This window comes from Aphis gossypii, chromosome X, assembly GCF_020184175.1.
Source record: "Aphis gossypii isolate Hap1 chromosome X, ASM2018417v2, whole genome shotgun sequence".
Taxonomy (NCBI): Eukaryota; Metazoa; Arthropoda; class Insecta; order Hemiptera; family Aphididae; genus Aphis; species Aphis gossypii.
In genome coordinates this window covers 32,420,904-32,436,800 of record NC_065533.1, presented here as the reverse complement: position 1 = coordinate 32,436,800, position 15,897 = coordinate 32,420,904, and the positions used below count along the sequence as shown (strand labels likewise).

At 33.2% G+C, this 15,897-nt stretch overlaps 1 protein-coding gene across 5 annotated transcripts in view; it reads left to right on the top strand.

Moving 5' to 3' along the window:
• Positions 1-15,897, top strand: part of LOC114125499 (pseudouridylate synthase RPUSD2-like) — a 394,976-nt gene that overhangs the window by 283,077 nt on the left and 96,002 nt on the right. For 4 of the 5 annotated variants that reach the window (XM_050205682.1, XM_050205679.1, XM_050205681.1 and 1 more), the window contains one exon: positions 5,328-5,393. The exons of the other annotated variant lie outside the window; for it this stretch is intronic. In XM_050205682.1, the coding sequence (XP_050061639.1) occupies positions 5,328-5,393 (66 nt within the window). The remainder of the gene's footprint in view (positions 1-5,327; positions 5,394-15,897) is intronic. 5 annotated transcript variants of the gene reach the window in all.

Genomic DNA, 15,897 nt, shown 5'->3' with positions numbered 1-15,897 from the left:
GCATAATAATTAATGTGCGGCGATGACGACGACGACGACGACTTTGACGTCTAGTAATATAAATATATTATTACACTATCCGAAGTCAAAGCTGCGCCGGCTGCAGGCTTGGGGTTTTGAAGATTTTTCTGTTTCCGGGCAATTCGTTATGCATTTAAATCGAAATTTGCAGCTCGTCCCGAGCCGGCGCCGTGCACGCAACAACGACGACGGGTCAACGTGTGGAGCGACTTTGACGGCGGTGCACGCGGGACGACCATCCGAATTTGCATATTACTATTTGTCTGGAACGAGCGAGATTTCGGTGCTCGAGGAACGATGAGTGCCGTCCGTTACATGCATAATATTTTGGATTTGCATATCATTCAAAGTCGACGTTATATAATATTATGTCTGCGCACGTATATAGTATATATTTTATAAATTAGTAGCGCGTTGTTAATCACTGCGTAAACCGACTTCCTCTTGGTCGATATATAACGCACGCGACTTGCCTATATTATAGCGAGTGAGACGTTTGAAACAATAAATAAATAAATAGCGTTTATGCCTTAACGCGCGGTGCGATATTATTATAATAATATCACGTAGACCGGCGGCGGGCGGTGTGACGTTGATACGACGTGAGGCCGGGGCTCCGCGGATTTGACGATTTTCTAGAGAGTTTTTTTTTACTGTTTTTTTCGTATGATTCTCCCGAGCCCCCGGCGTGAGTGCAACGACGACCGACGCAGGTGATACTCAAAAAACTGTGTTTACGTGCAACGGACGTTTTAAATCAACGTCAAGAACAGGAAGACGTGTTCGGAACATTTGGAGAGTGAAAATAAGCACCACCGGAACAGACGTTATAGTTAGGACGTTAGATTTGTAGAGTTCACAAATGAAAAATGTATCTACATAACGTTTGTAGTTTTTTCAAAAACGTCATATTACCTACAATATATGCACATTGTTTTGAACTATTAATCGGTAAAAAATTGATTATAATATGCTTGAGTTGAAATGTATATGTTACAAGTACCTATATGTATTATTAAAATTGTATGGCCATAGAGCCAAGTAGCCAACGACTGTCTGAAGTAACGTTAAACACTACAACTGCAGTAAAGCCGTTTTAAATCTTTCGATTTTTTTGACGTATAATGCAGTCGGTGTTCAATTTTTTTTTTGTTATCGTCATTATATAGAACCGATTTAATCGTAACAAATAATAATATGTACAATGCGTGTTTGCATATAATATTTTTTACTATAACAATATTATCCCTGGAAAATATAACTAAAACGTAGATACTCGTGGTGATAAGAGGACATCGTTTTCAGATTAACCGGCTTCTAAAAACGCGTATGCATATCATAAGATTCGTATATATAAGTATATATATAGTGGACAAACATATTATATAAAGTTCGAAAAAAGTTAGAAAACTTTCGGTTTAGATTTGCGTAATCTTCGACGAGCCGATCAAATCGACTGACGGATCGACTCACCGAGCTCATACGAATATTTAGAGAAAATTATTATTAAGGACCGCTACTCGACTTTGGGCTTCTTATAGACTCCGATCGTTTGCGTAATTTCGTATGCCTACATACTCGTATACACATAGGTACGTTCGGCTCGTTGTTGCCGTTCGGCCGTTCGTCACTATACTCATCTCCGCTCGGCAGATAATAATTATTATTCCGCATTATAATCATTATCATCAACATCATCGTAGCTATCGTCGTATAATAACATTACAAGCAGGCGCTTTAATGACCACACACTTGCGAGTTTGTCGTCCGCGCGTGTTCGTATATAATAATAATAATAATAACATATAATGCATTATATTATATCAGTCGACCGCGATCGCGACTTAAGCGACATGAACGAGCTTTGATTGATGAGGGTGCACGAGACACGACTCGAGACTAGAAAATTACACGGTCGCTGACGGCGAGGCGGCGCGTTAAAATGTGTATAATACGTATAATAGTAATACATAATATTATATATTGTTGTGGTGATCGGCGGGATGGGCATACGGCTGCGACGACGACGACGACGACGACGGCAAAATGGGCTCAGCGTTTCGGCGATAAGAACACGTCTTTACACAGTATTTATCGCCAGAATCGAGCGCTTAGGAAGATTTATCAAAACTAATAATAATAATAATAATATTCCATCACGACGGTGTATGATATAATGACGCTGCTGTTTACATCCTTATGCCGTGTACGCGGTTATACTGACATCGGAAGCGTCTCGAAATATAAATAACATATTTCATTACGATAATGCAATTTTGTGATTTCGTATGATTATTTTACTGTGAGATACGATAATAAAATACGAGTGTAACCGTTCACGTATATTCGATTTCCTTTCGAATGCGCCGACCTAAGGGCTGTAGTAGATTTGCACCAAAACCGATTCAAAATATGTACATATAATACGCTCGTGTGATTTGCATCATGTATCGATGTGAAATAAGAATTGTAATACTCAACAAACTACACAAGTTGAATTTTATTACTTAGTAACTATAAAGACTATGTGAAAAGGTTACTTTTTAAATTCGATATTTCTATCGGCAGCGTCTTAAACGTAATAGTTTACGGTCGCGTGCGGTAGACGTACATCCCGAAAATGAGGTCCGCGTACCCCTTATATAATATTATGATGGCGTTAGGAAACAACATGCCCTCAATAAAATAGAAAATAATCAGTAATTATTAATAATATTATGTTATCGAGTGAGACGAACATTGACAAGTTAAATACATTGTAGTACATATAGACATATAGACACGTAGACTATCACTCGTACTGTATACTTATTTGATAATATTATGATGTACATATTACCGTATGGGTAAAACATTAATTGCGGACGATGTGGCTACAATATTCGGAAGGTCGAATTCGTAAGGATCGGCGATGAAAATGTCGAAATCGTGATGAAGACGAACAAATCGGTTTGTGTAATTTAAAAATAACATAAATTTATATAAATATGTGTGTATATATATTTTTATTTACCGTGTGTTACGACCGTAAAAACGAGGAATTTGTTTTCGTAAATAATATTTTGTCCGCCTTCGTGATTAGATTGCAATCATATTACACGTATATTGTAATAGCTAGCTGTTGATATAATGTTGTGTCTACAAAACCTGCGCCTTCTCTACGAAGTAATTTTTTTTTTAAATCTTCGACAAACATAATACCACATAAAAAATCGTTATCTATTTACGTAGTATTCGTCCACCAAATATACAAAATACGTTTAAGTACAAAGATTGTTGTGACTATATTAACGATTTGAACAGACCTATAGCAACAAATTTCACAGCCAATTTTGACTATTCCATATCCAATGTAATTTTATTTCATTTTAGATATTTATAATCTATATTTGATTTTTAAATTTAACAGTATAAAAGCTAGAAAACCGTTTAAAAATATTTGTTTTATATTAATATATAACAACATCGGTGGCGGTTTTAATGTAATATTCTATTGCGTGAATTCGGAAATTATATTACAAATGCGTTTACTATACATAATATTATGGTGGTCTGTGTTGAGAGGTTAAATAGAGGTTGAGGGTAATCTTATAACTGTCTCTAGTCGACGATTTTTTGTTGAAGTTCTTACCTCCTCTCCTTCTCATTCAAACACTCCCCAGTTTAGACAATTATTATTCTTACTTTCTCCGGCTAAGGAGCTTAAAACCTTATATACATAGACAAGTAACTCTGTTGTACTACAGATAATAGAACTCAGGGTTGTATTATTATAATAATTTAATGAATTAATACTCTTCGTTTATTATTCTCATAACGATAATAATATAATACTGTCAGTATATAATAATAATCTTACAATATTTTTTTCTAAGGGTGACTCAACTGTGGGACTTCCCCTCAATTATTATTTTTAGTATTGTTATCAATGCCACGGTGTTCTTTAAACAAATTTGCTTCCGGTGTATAAAAACAAATTGTAAAATATTCAATTAACTAGTGCATAAAAAGCAAAAAAAAAAGCTGTGTATTATATTCGGTCATACTTTTTTTATAATTAATTCAACAAGTAAAATTCTGCTCAAATGTTCATGACTAAGATAATCACAATTCGTTATTACTTGTCACTTTTTTGTTTGTCAGTCGTCTATTTTTTAAAATTATTCAAACAAACACTAACGAGATCGTTAAAAAAAACCCGAATTTTTATATAATAATATTGTTGATTTGATTTTGAGTTGTTCAATGTACATTGTACATACATATTATATATATAAAATATTTATGTTCAGTTATCAAATTTAAAATGAGTATAGGATATAGGTATGTATGACCATTCGTACAACGTTTCACAAAGTTTTTACTTTAGTACATTTATACAATTGGTATTCGATACGAAAGATGTAAAAAAAAAACCGAGGATATAACCCTAAAAAATAAATGTAGATACTCTATAAAAAAGCAAATTCGAGTGATATTGACTTGTACTATACTATTATAATATTATCTTATATCATTATAGTACAATTAATAATATTTAAGTAATGAATTATGCTTAATCACGTACAATAAATGACCATTACAATTTAATGTATTATCACCTTTATTCATATTAGAAGTCGCAATGTCCATTTTTACGATAAGTAAATTATAATTGCTCATATCATGATATCATTTAAATATTATTAAATATAAATATTTAAAAAGCACAAAAATACAAAAATTAGAACACACATTTTTAGAACCTTAATGTCAGAAAAATGTTGTTCTATATAATATGTAATAATATAATAAATTATAAATAGCGGTTTTAGTGAATTTATCTTTAAATACATTATATTTCATTAAATTATCAAAATACATAGTATTATTTATTTATTTAATTACATAATATTGATATTATTACTGGTTTGAGAAAAATAAGTTAACTTCATTTATATTGTTAGGTACCTAAATATTACTTTTTTATATACCTATAACGTATAAGTGGATTATAAATTAGATAAAAAAAGAAAAATCAATTTAAATTACATTTACTAAAATCTCATTTTGTTCCGTGATTTGTTAAATTTTCATAAACTATTGCCGTCTACCAAAAATCAAAGGTTTAAAAATTATAGGTTTTTTCTCTGCAAATGATTTTTTTTATGGTGTTTATAAAGTTTATAAAAAAAAAATCCAGTAAAAATAAAACAATTCAGTAATTTTGTTATACAACTACTATATTTTATTTAAAATATGTATAGTTAAAATATTAAAACGTCAATTGCATTGATACTGACAATTTTTTTATATTTTTGTTACAGGTAAGAAATTATGAAAATTTCATCGTTGGATCCCAGGAAAATATCATGTCATACCTCGAGATTCCGGTATGAAATTATAGATTATATTATAAATAATTATTATAATGCACTACGTAATACGGATTACGACATTCGTAAATAATTTGATTTGTAATAATGTAGTTATGGGTTTCTCCGTCTATTACAATAATTTTTTTATTAACATAATTATTATTCATCAAATAGAATGTTTTAATAGATTGTAATAATTATATGTATAGTAATAAAATCCATAAAAATGAACTTGGTTGTTAATCATTTTCACTGATCATAATAAATAAACAACACATAATATTTGAATAATAGGTATTTGATTTTATCATTAGAATATTAAATATTATTTCTTTTAAATAAATTATCTAATTAAGATTTTCAATGGGTTTGACTTTAATAATATTTGAACGGTTACAGTAATGCGCATAGGTAGTATAAAAATCAAACACAAACAAATACACAGGCACATCGGCGTCGATCACGTACCTGAGCCATTATACGATTACGATAAAAAAAACAGCCGTAATCATGCTTGCGGTAAAAAAAATCTGTACAATTCGTATAAACCGTGTAAAGTAAAAAAATAAAAATAAAAATAAAAATACTACTCGAAAGTGTGCTGTTTCACACGTCGTTTAGACTGAGATGTGAACTCACGTTCTGAGTCAAAGATTTAGCAACATAACAGCAATCACCTCAAAATCTTCGTGGCTACATTTTTATTAATTCGTATCCCAACGAAGCGGGCGTGAAGATATATTTTGAGTAAGCTACTATCAATGTTAAAGAAGCTTAAGAAAATTCTCTTTGAAACACCGTTTATTCGAATAATTTATGTATATAAATTTAAATTATGAGACCAATCCATTATATTATAGCATTCGACATTTAGAACACTACTCAAGTGGAACAAGTTGCATATCAGTTCAATAGACATATTATAAGTTCAAAGAAAATATTTCAATGTTAAATAATAGTATAAATAAATGTATAGTATTATTTTTTTCAAACATATTTAATTACTATAAAAGCACGCAAGTTAAAGTAGGTAATATTTTATGATAACTTTCACGAATGTGCTTATGGACTAGCTGATGACAAAATACATGTAATTTGATATCCTCGCTAATACAATGACCCTTATGTGGTTGAATTCTCCGAACACGGGCTAGAGAGCTGCTGTCGTAGTGCTGCATCAAAACGCATTAACTACTGTTACCCGGCAATTGCTTAATGGAATTGCAAACAGTCCGTTTTAGGTGGTTTGTTATATAATATAGGTAACCTGTAGATACTATGACAGTGGTTTTCAAACTGGGTGCCGTGGTTTTCCCATAAATTACCGATTACATTGAATTGTGATATAAGAAAATAAATAAATAATTAATTCAAAAAAATTTTGTTCATCTAAAAAACAGTCAGTGTGCCATGAACATTTTTTTAAGTTTACGGTGTGCCGTATATAATAAAAGTTTGAAAACCACTGTACTATGATGACTACGTCAGTATATGAGCTGTGTGATTTTGTTCGAATAATGCATTAGGTAAAGATTGTTTGAAGTGAATGAACATCAATATGTGTTCACACACAATACACATAATCTGTCGAACGGCTAACTTCAGGTATGTGAAAATGGCACCTCAAAGCTAAGTTTGTTTTTACCACCATAAAAAAAATGTGTTGCAAATTCGCTGCAAAAAAAGGAGACCGATTTAGAACCGATCTGACAAAGTCAGAGTGCCAACTTCACATACTTTGTAACTTCCATGATCATAATATGCACTTTTTGTACATGTCACTACTATTACAAAATGGCTACACCAAAACAAAAACGATTTGTTTTTTTTTCTGTTTAAAGTATGAACGCAGCACACATTTTCTGTTATGCCAATCGATATATTTATCGGGTATAGGATTTATGAAAACAGATTTGAATCAATGATTTTGCTTTTAAATTTCATTCTAAAATACATTTTATGATACATTTAGATCGGTTTTCAGAAATGTTATTGCTCTTTTAGTTTTATCGGTGCGATTAAAAAATAATGACCGTTACCTATCTATATTTTTCTACTAAAAAGTCATTAAAAGTTATAACTATGTGTACAAACATGTTATCCCATAAAAATGTATGCTGATATTTAACATAATATCACGTGGAATAATTCAATAACGATTCGATATTAGATGACAACACATCAAACACATTTAATTGCATCATACGAGCGTACAAAAAAAATAAAATTATAACATAAAATATTAATAAATTATAAAATAATTAACAGCACTACAGCGACCGCGGTCATTCAATCATTGCGGTGTTCACTTCTCCTCGAAATAGAATAATTTAAAAAAAATACCAATAACATTCAACCAAACCGAAATGACGAATGCCAACGATTAGACCTTCGGCTGCCGCCGTTACCGGTACCTAATCTGTATAGACAAGTGTGTACATATAAATATATAAATATGTATACAAAAAGAAAGAAAGATATAGAATGAGTGTGTGCGTGTGTAAGAAGTAGAAACGTTAACGTTCAACCGCAGGCCGGAAAACACACTCTAACGTCGACGGGTCGCTGCCTGTGTCGGTAGTACCGTCGACTGAGCTTGTGCATCAGCTCCCGGAAAGTGTTATCCGGATAGGAGTCCGCGTGATATTTTTTTGACGATACCATATTAACGAAGCCCTTGGAGCTGGCCTTGCAGCAGTTGGCCAGGTACGAGAACACATCCACTACGCAGTGGGCGGACGGCAGAAAGTTAAGCGGTGGCGGCAGATCGCTGTGCATAGAGAACGACAGGAACACTTCAGTGCGACCGAACACCCATTCCACGTACGAGTTTCCGGTGACCCGCTGGAATGTGTTGGTCATGGTGGCGATGAGCATGTTGAGCGTGACGACCACGGACAGCGTCTGGAAAACGGAATAGAGGAGCGTGCCCACGGCCTGCGTGACGTAGTGGTTGTTGACAGGCGCCGAGTCTTCGCCGTCTTCAGCAGGCGAGTTTTCGATGACCACCGTACCAGCGGTGGACGACGTCATGCAGAACACGCCCCAGAAGAGCGTCTTTAGCGTCGAGTACACGTTGACGAACGACTCGTCCTGCTTGGTCTCGTACCCGGTGTCGGGGTCAATGCGCGTCATACCCTCGTAGTACTGGTAGAACCGGCACAGGCCCGCAGTAAACGACACGATGATGATGCCGAAAACGGTGGCCAACCGGGCAAAGTCCGTAGTCATCTTTCCCAGGGACACCTGTAGCGGGCCTAGTGAGTAGCTGAGCTGGCACAGGAACAGCAGCCGCAGAAACGACATGACCGTGACGATGGCCAGCAGTCCTTCGCCAACCAGCGTCGGGTCAGACGACGGCCAGTACTTACGCTCGATGGGTGGGTCGCGCGGGCTCGAGTACGAGGTCCACCAGCACACCGCCGTGGCTGCCAGCATGCATAGACTGATGCAGTCGTACACGTTCCACAGCATGCTGAAGAACCGCCAAGGACCCTGCACGATGACCAGCTTGACGGTGCGGACCATGAACGAAGCAGCGTACAGGACGATGATCATGCGGAGCGTCAGTCCCAACCGGTCGCTAGTGCACTCGACCGCTGTCTTTTCCAGATTGTTGGCCCACGTCAGCACCACTAGGAACACGGCGTACGACGCCAGGTAGTTGATCATCCTGTTCACCGGCAGCGAGTAGTACTCGCCGCTCTTCGAGTACGGCGCGAACAGGTACAAGATGACGATCCACAGGAGCAGTGGCACGCGGGCCAGGACGGTGCCTGCTCCGTACCCCCCGCGATCCCGCCACTCATACCAGTTTCCTGCCCACGCCACTTCTAGGATCTGTTGTACGCTCCCGTGGGCCACAAACTCCTTTTGCTTTAGGTCCATGGCCATCACCAGCCTGTGGTACGGAAAGGACCCGAAAAAGTTGCATCCCTCTTTCTGGGTCAGTATGAGATTTACTTCGGCCGACGACCGGCACAGCCCGATCAAGTCAACAGCGAAAAGCCGAGTCTGCAGGTTTAACGACTCGTAATCCGACTTGAACAAACGGTTCACGTTACCGTGCTCTTGAAGCTCCTTGCTCAGCTGGAACGCGGTCAAAATGGGGTCTTCCGACGTCAAGTATATATAAAAGGGATTGGCTAACGCCCGGAACACGGAGAGCTTTAATTCAGATGCCTCAAGACCGTTGTTGAGCTGCGCCAACGACTTGCACACCTGTCATAATATTATTGCCATATCAATATCATATGTTTTATATTGAAATAGAGGACTAATACACGTTATATACCTCCAAATATTTAAAAGAAAAACACGAGTGACACGATGAAAATAACGTCAACAATATTCTGTATATAATAGCATACTATTTGTTTATCAAAACAGTGAATAAACAAATAGCCATTTTCGCACTATAAAAATATACTATATTATATATTTAAAAACGAATGTCTTAAAATTTTGTTCAAAGATTAGCTTAGTTAGTTCTTATTATTCTTTCAAATACATTTTGGTACAATAATTTTAGGTCGGTTGGCAAAAATGAAATGCGTATATACTTACTGACCTTTTTGCACAGACACCGAGCTTTGTGTGGTATCGGTATTGTGTGGCCACGTTTCAGCAACAGACTGATTATCTGATGATGGCCGCACTGGGCTGCCAACATGATCGGTGTGAGGTACTGTGGAAATTCGGTGGAATGCTCGTATCCTTGCTCGGCGAGTTCTGGGCTTTTCCCTTCAAGGATGTCTAACAGCTTTATTACGATTTGATAATAATTGTGACGGATGGCGCGCATCAGAGAGTCTCCGATTTCTAGATCTTGCCGTGACAATAAGAGATCGATCATCGGCACGCAGTTGACTTCGATAGCCAAGTTCAAGCCTGTTATACCCTGATAATTTTTGCAATTTACGTCAAATCCACTGTTATTATCTAATAATTTTTGAACCCCCGACACATCACACATTTTTATCATGTTTAAATATTTTCTATGCAGTTCCTCCTCTTCGTCCGGATGGTACTCGTGATTCGTGGACGTATCTGCTTCCGTCGTGAAATCGTCAGTTTCTTCACTCGTATCATTATCAAATGGCGTTTCAGACATGTTCTTGTTAACCATCAACCAATAATGTAGAAACTTGAATCAAAACATATTTCTTCAGTATTTAATCCTAAATTGTTTACTTTGTAAATATTATGTTCATCAGGTGATTCGTAAACAACAATTTAATTACCGTAACAAATATATAAAATATACACTATTTTTTAATACATCAGCGCATCAAAGTAGTGTTGCCAGACTATTATTTTATGTTATGTGAAATGGACCTACGACGTATAAATCAAAACCGTACATTGAAATAGGGTATTTCTGAAATGTGTACGAACAGTGAACGATGGTAAATGTTTTTTTTTCATTTTAACTCTGATGAAGATATTAATAATCACACAATTTATTATGTGCTGTAATTGCAAAATGCAAACTCTGCCAGTACGTAAATTGTATATTAATATATTTATTATTAATGTGAAACTTAAATAAATATTTATTTTGATATAAAAATATGACGTTATTTTTATTTACACAATTCGTTATTAGCGTGGGCAGATAGCAAAAACTCCACAACGTAAAAAACCCATAATACCACACGTAACTTCGATAAAAAAATATCTCTACGATTCGTATGAACGGTGGTCGGTATTGAATAAAAAAGGAAAAATATTTCCTATTCGAAAGAGTGCTGTTTCACACATCGTTTAGTCTTGAAAAAGAATAAAACCTACCCCATTCTGTTTCGATGTAAATATACATAATAATAAAACAGCCTTCACCTCGAAATCGTAATCCCGTCTGTTGATTTTTTACTCCAACGATTCCAACGTGCAGATTGAACTTAAAGGAGTAAAATCACTAAATCACAGCTGTCAACATGTACCTAGCCTTTGATTTTTTTGTGATCCACAACCTCCAGGACCATCGGTAAATAATTTACATAATTATTATGTGAAAATAAAGAGCAAAAAAAAATATATTTGGCATGCCTGATGCATGGGATAAACGTATTAAACCTTTTATTTAAAAGAATATAAACGGGTCATTTCAGCGGTCTGAAAAGCGCTTATATAAAGGTATACGTCGTATTTCGAAATAAGACCAACGATTTCAGTTATTGACGCAAAACCCACACAGAGAATAATTTCGGTTTTATAAATACATAGTATCCTACACCATATTATACAACACGATCGATCGGATCCTAAACATCATATTATCATTGTAATATTGTACACAATTTATATTATTATGTCCGAGAAATAAACTTTTTTTGGCACCGAATTGCAATCAAACCTATTATAATAATATACAATTTACTGATTGATGAAGTGCACGTCATTTTTAAAATGCAATAAATAAACAAAAATATATATTTTTGCACATTTTATAAAACGAAATTCCGTTTCACTCGAAAATATTTAATGTGAATAGGCATACTTTGTATTTCGTCTAAACAATAAAGTACCACTCTCGACCATAATAATATGTAGTGTATAATACTGTATTGTACGTATTACCTATATATTTTAATTTAAAAGCTTTTAAAATAATAATAATAATATAAAATTATAATAACATAATGAGAAAACTTCATCAAATACATTATACGAATCGACAAAATTCCATACAAATAATATGTGCGCTATAAAAAAAGTAGTTGTGTGCTACTACTGTACACATTATTAAAATCCTTAAATAATTCTAGAAAACTATTTAGAAATATGTTACATTTTAATATCAAATCACGACGTATTGTAGATTTCAAGTTTCGATCATTGATTAGTGATTACCTGTCTGACCTAACGCAGGTATCAAAAATCATAAAATAAAATATCTGAGAATTCTATTAAAAGGGAACTATTATGCACTAAAAAATCATAAATATGCAAAATAAACTCAATAAAATTAATTATTAATTGTGTAAATAGACGGAGTGTTAGTGCAGAAAGTCAGAAAATAAATATAATAAATTCTTTGCTTAAAAAAATTAAATTTCATAAAAATAACGTAATAATATACATATTAGCTATACATTTAATTATAGTAAAAAGTGACCATATATAAGCTCAGTTAATAATATTATGTTCTTCAGATTTTCTATTTAAACTTTAATAGTTGAGTATACCTCCATAATATTTTTTTAACAATTACCTTTTAAAGCTATAGATACAAGTCCTGAACTTTACTTATACTCATGTTCATTTTTTCATTCATTTGTTAAACTTTGAATACTGAATAGGTATCAAATGAATTATTATTCTTTGTTACAAGTATATTCTAATCTTTGGATTCTTATAATTCATGATAAGATCAAATATTTTTCAATTCTCGTAAAAATGAATATTTTTTAAATAAATTATTTAAATAATTATACTGTTTTTGTTGTGTTACATAGATGTATTTATGTACGTATTATAGTAGGTAAAAATATAATATTATGAAATATTTTTCACAGAATGTTTCGAAGTATGATAATATGCTTATGTGTTTATTTTTTTTTTCATTTTTATCCTATATCATGAATATACATGACGTGATTTATAACAGAATAAACACGTACGATTTTACAATATTTTAACGTCACCCACTCAGTACAGGCACAATATTAATTATTGACCGATAATATTATTTATAAATAACCAGTGTTCAGCGTGTTTTAAAATGTTGTACCCGGCGATGAAACATCGCTGATTGATAATGTTTTATTCCACACGATAAATGCATTTAATACGATGGCAGATACGTTTACGGGACGTAAACATAATTGAATAACGGCGTTCATTGTAACTTTACATAATATAGGCTATAAAATCATTTAAACCACTCATTCTTCAAATTAAATTAGCACTTAAATAAACAATACCTATCATACGAAAACTGTTCAGGTACCCGTGTAGTATTATAAACTTCTACGAATTGTGAAAATATAATTTAATTATGGAATTAACGAACATTTAATTAAAATATTATTATACGCCTGTTGGTTGGCAGACCTTTGAAAATTTAGTAGATCAAAAAGGAAAATTGTTCCAAACAATTATTATAATACTACAGCTTTTGAGTTTCTCGTACACGCTAGAGTACTCGACTCGTTCCTAATTTAAATGTATATATTGTTTTTCGTTATTAGTATAATTGAACCGTTTTAAGAAAGCAATAAAATATTACGCCGTTTGAGACAATATAATATTATATTAATTAAATTTAAAATAATTACTCGCGCATCATATTAGGCACAATTGCAATCTTTTTGGTTTTTTGTGACATGAAAACTATTTTGTTTTCACGATATTGTATTTAGTCCCATTTCATCCTTAATCAGCGATCGTTTGAACTGATTGTCCGATTGTTGGTGTGATAGTAGGAAGAGAGCTTCATACGTGCCGACGCCAGTTCGATGGTATTATGGTAGCCTGTTGCTAACTATTCCTGCTGTCTGTGTAACCAGGACACGGCGACCGTTTAAACGACACTAAGTACGTGTGAAACGGGTTTTACGATTTGTTATGATAATTTTATCAAAACAAGACTTGTGTTTATTTTCTTTTATTCGAAAAATGTTACTTATTGTCATTGTTGTTGCGGTTTGAAGCAATCGTGAGATCACCGAGATCTATAAATTAAGTGTTCGATTTTTTTTTTCAATTGAAATTTATATATATAATGATTGATGGTTCATTTAGTTGATATATATATATAAACAGTATAGTATTATTAAAACTAATAAGTATAAAGTACTTATGCACTTGGTTAAAAATGTATTCGAGAGCCCGAAAAGCCAACAGGAAAAAAAGCTTGTAAATCAAAAGTATTTCTCGTTAAATTATCGATGAGAAAATAAAATACAAATAACGTCCAGTTTAATGCAGGTAATTGTAGTGATAGATGTTATAAAAAATAAACTATTGTATTTGATCAATTCCGATAAAGTGCTTCTGCTTGAAAAAAAGTCGAAAATAATCGACCGTCGATTAAACAACTCTCAAATCGCTTGTGTTTAACGTTTATCCATTAATTACTACTGAATGGAAAATGATCGGCTAAACATTCGACGGTACTGCTTTTAACATATTCTGAACAACGGTTTTTATTTTTTTTTAAACAATGACTAAATTAATTAATGTTTTGAATTTATAAGATGTGGACATAACGGAGGATATAAAATGTGTGTATAATATATTGTAAATGTGTCATAAGAATGCATTTATAATATTATATTACCGAAAAAAGATGATTATGATTTAGAAATTTTATTGTTGTGATTTTCTAGTCACGGTAAAAAATTCTTGGTGACGTTTTAGCCGCAATGAACAGTTTTGTGGGTGTCGTATAATTCTTAAACTTCGGCAATTCGGGCCATTAGCTGTGGGTTTTTTGTTTCATATATTTTGTGACATTAAGTTCTGTGGATTTTTCGAAACACGTATTTTCCGTGTGTAAGGACATGGTTTTATCGATAAAAATTCGAGTAGTCACCCATCCGAAATCAATTACCGCCGGAGGGTGTTTTGACAGCAGCACAATTTAGCGACTGCAGCCAAATTTTACGGCACACCAATATTATACACCACTTCCCCGTATTATTATTATTATATCATTGGTAATGTTTTAAATCCTATTATGTAAATGTATTAAATTATTTAATTAACATATTATTTGATTGATTATCATTTCGTTATTTTAGCTATTAATAATAATGTATATGATTTGTTCAATCGAGAATTAATTTATCTAAACACATCCCATACGATTTTTAAATCTATTTGAATGAAAATAAAAATGAACGTGTGAAAGTTAATAATACAATATTATTATAATATGTTATTATTTTATTAAAGAAGATTAGTGTCCTCGATATTATGAGGCACGTGTGTTTTAAATTAAATATATCGAATAAATTAATATAAATCGGATTAACCAATAATATTTCTGATTTTTGACATCGTTGCCTTTTTTCACTTCAGTGGCCAATTTATCAATTTACGTACATTCCTTATCCCTGATTCGGAATTTATATTATCGTTACCTACTGACTACTGCAGTGAGTCGCTTTCGACTTTTATTTGCCTGTTACTACGTTTTTCAGTAGTATTATATACAATTCTTTAGCTGACATTTTCATGCGATCACATTGGTAAAAGTGATTTTAGTCATATTAGGCTACTTAACATAAGCGTTTAATTCCGTTGGGTATAATTATTTTTTTGAATGGACTCTTATTATATTATATACATAATTATTATCATACTCCAACTTATAAGAGTAGGTAATAACATTAATAACAATAATACATTGTGTATAATATGAATAAACACTGGCAAAGTAAAAAAAAAAAATCAGCAATACAGAAAATAAACCATCAACAGTTGATTACGCTGTAATTTATTTTTCTAATAATTTATGATTCGGTTAAGAATTAACATTTTTGATTCCGACCAACGGTTGATTCAATTT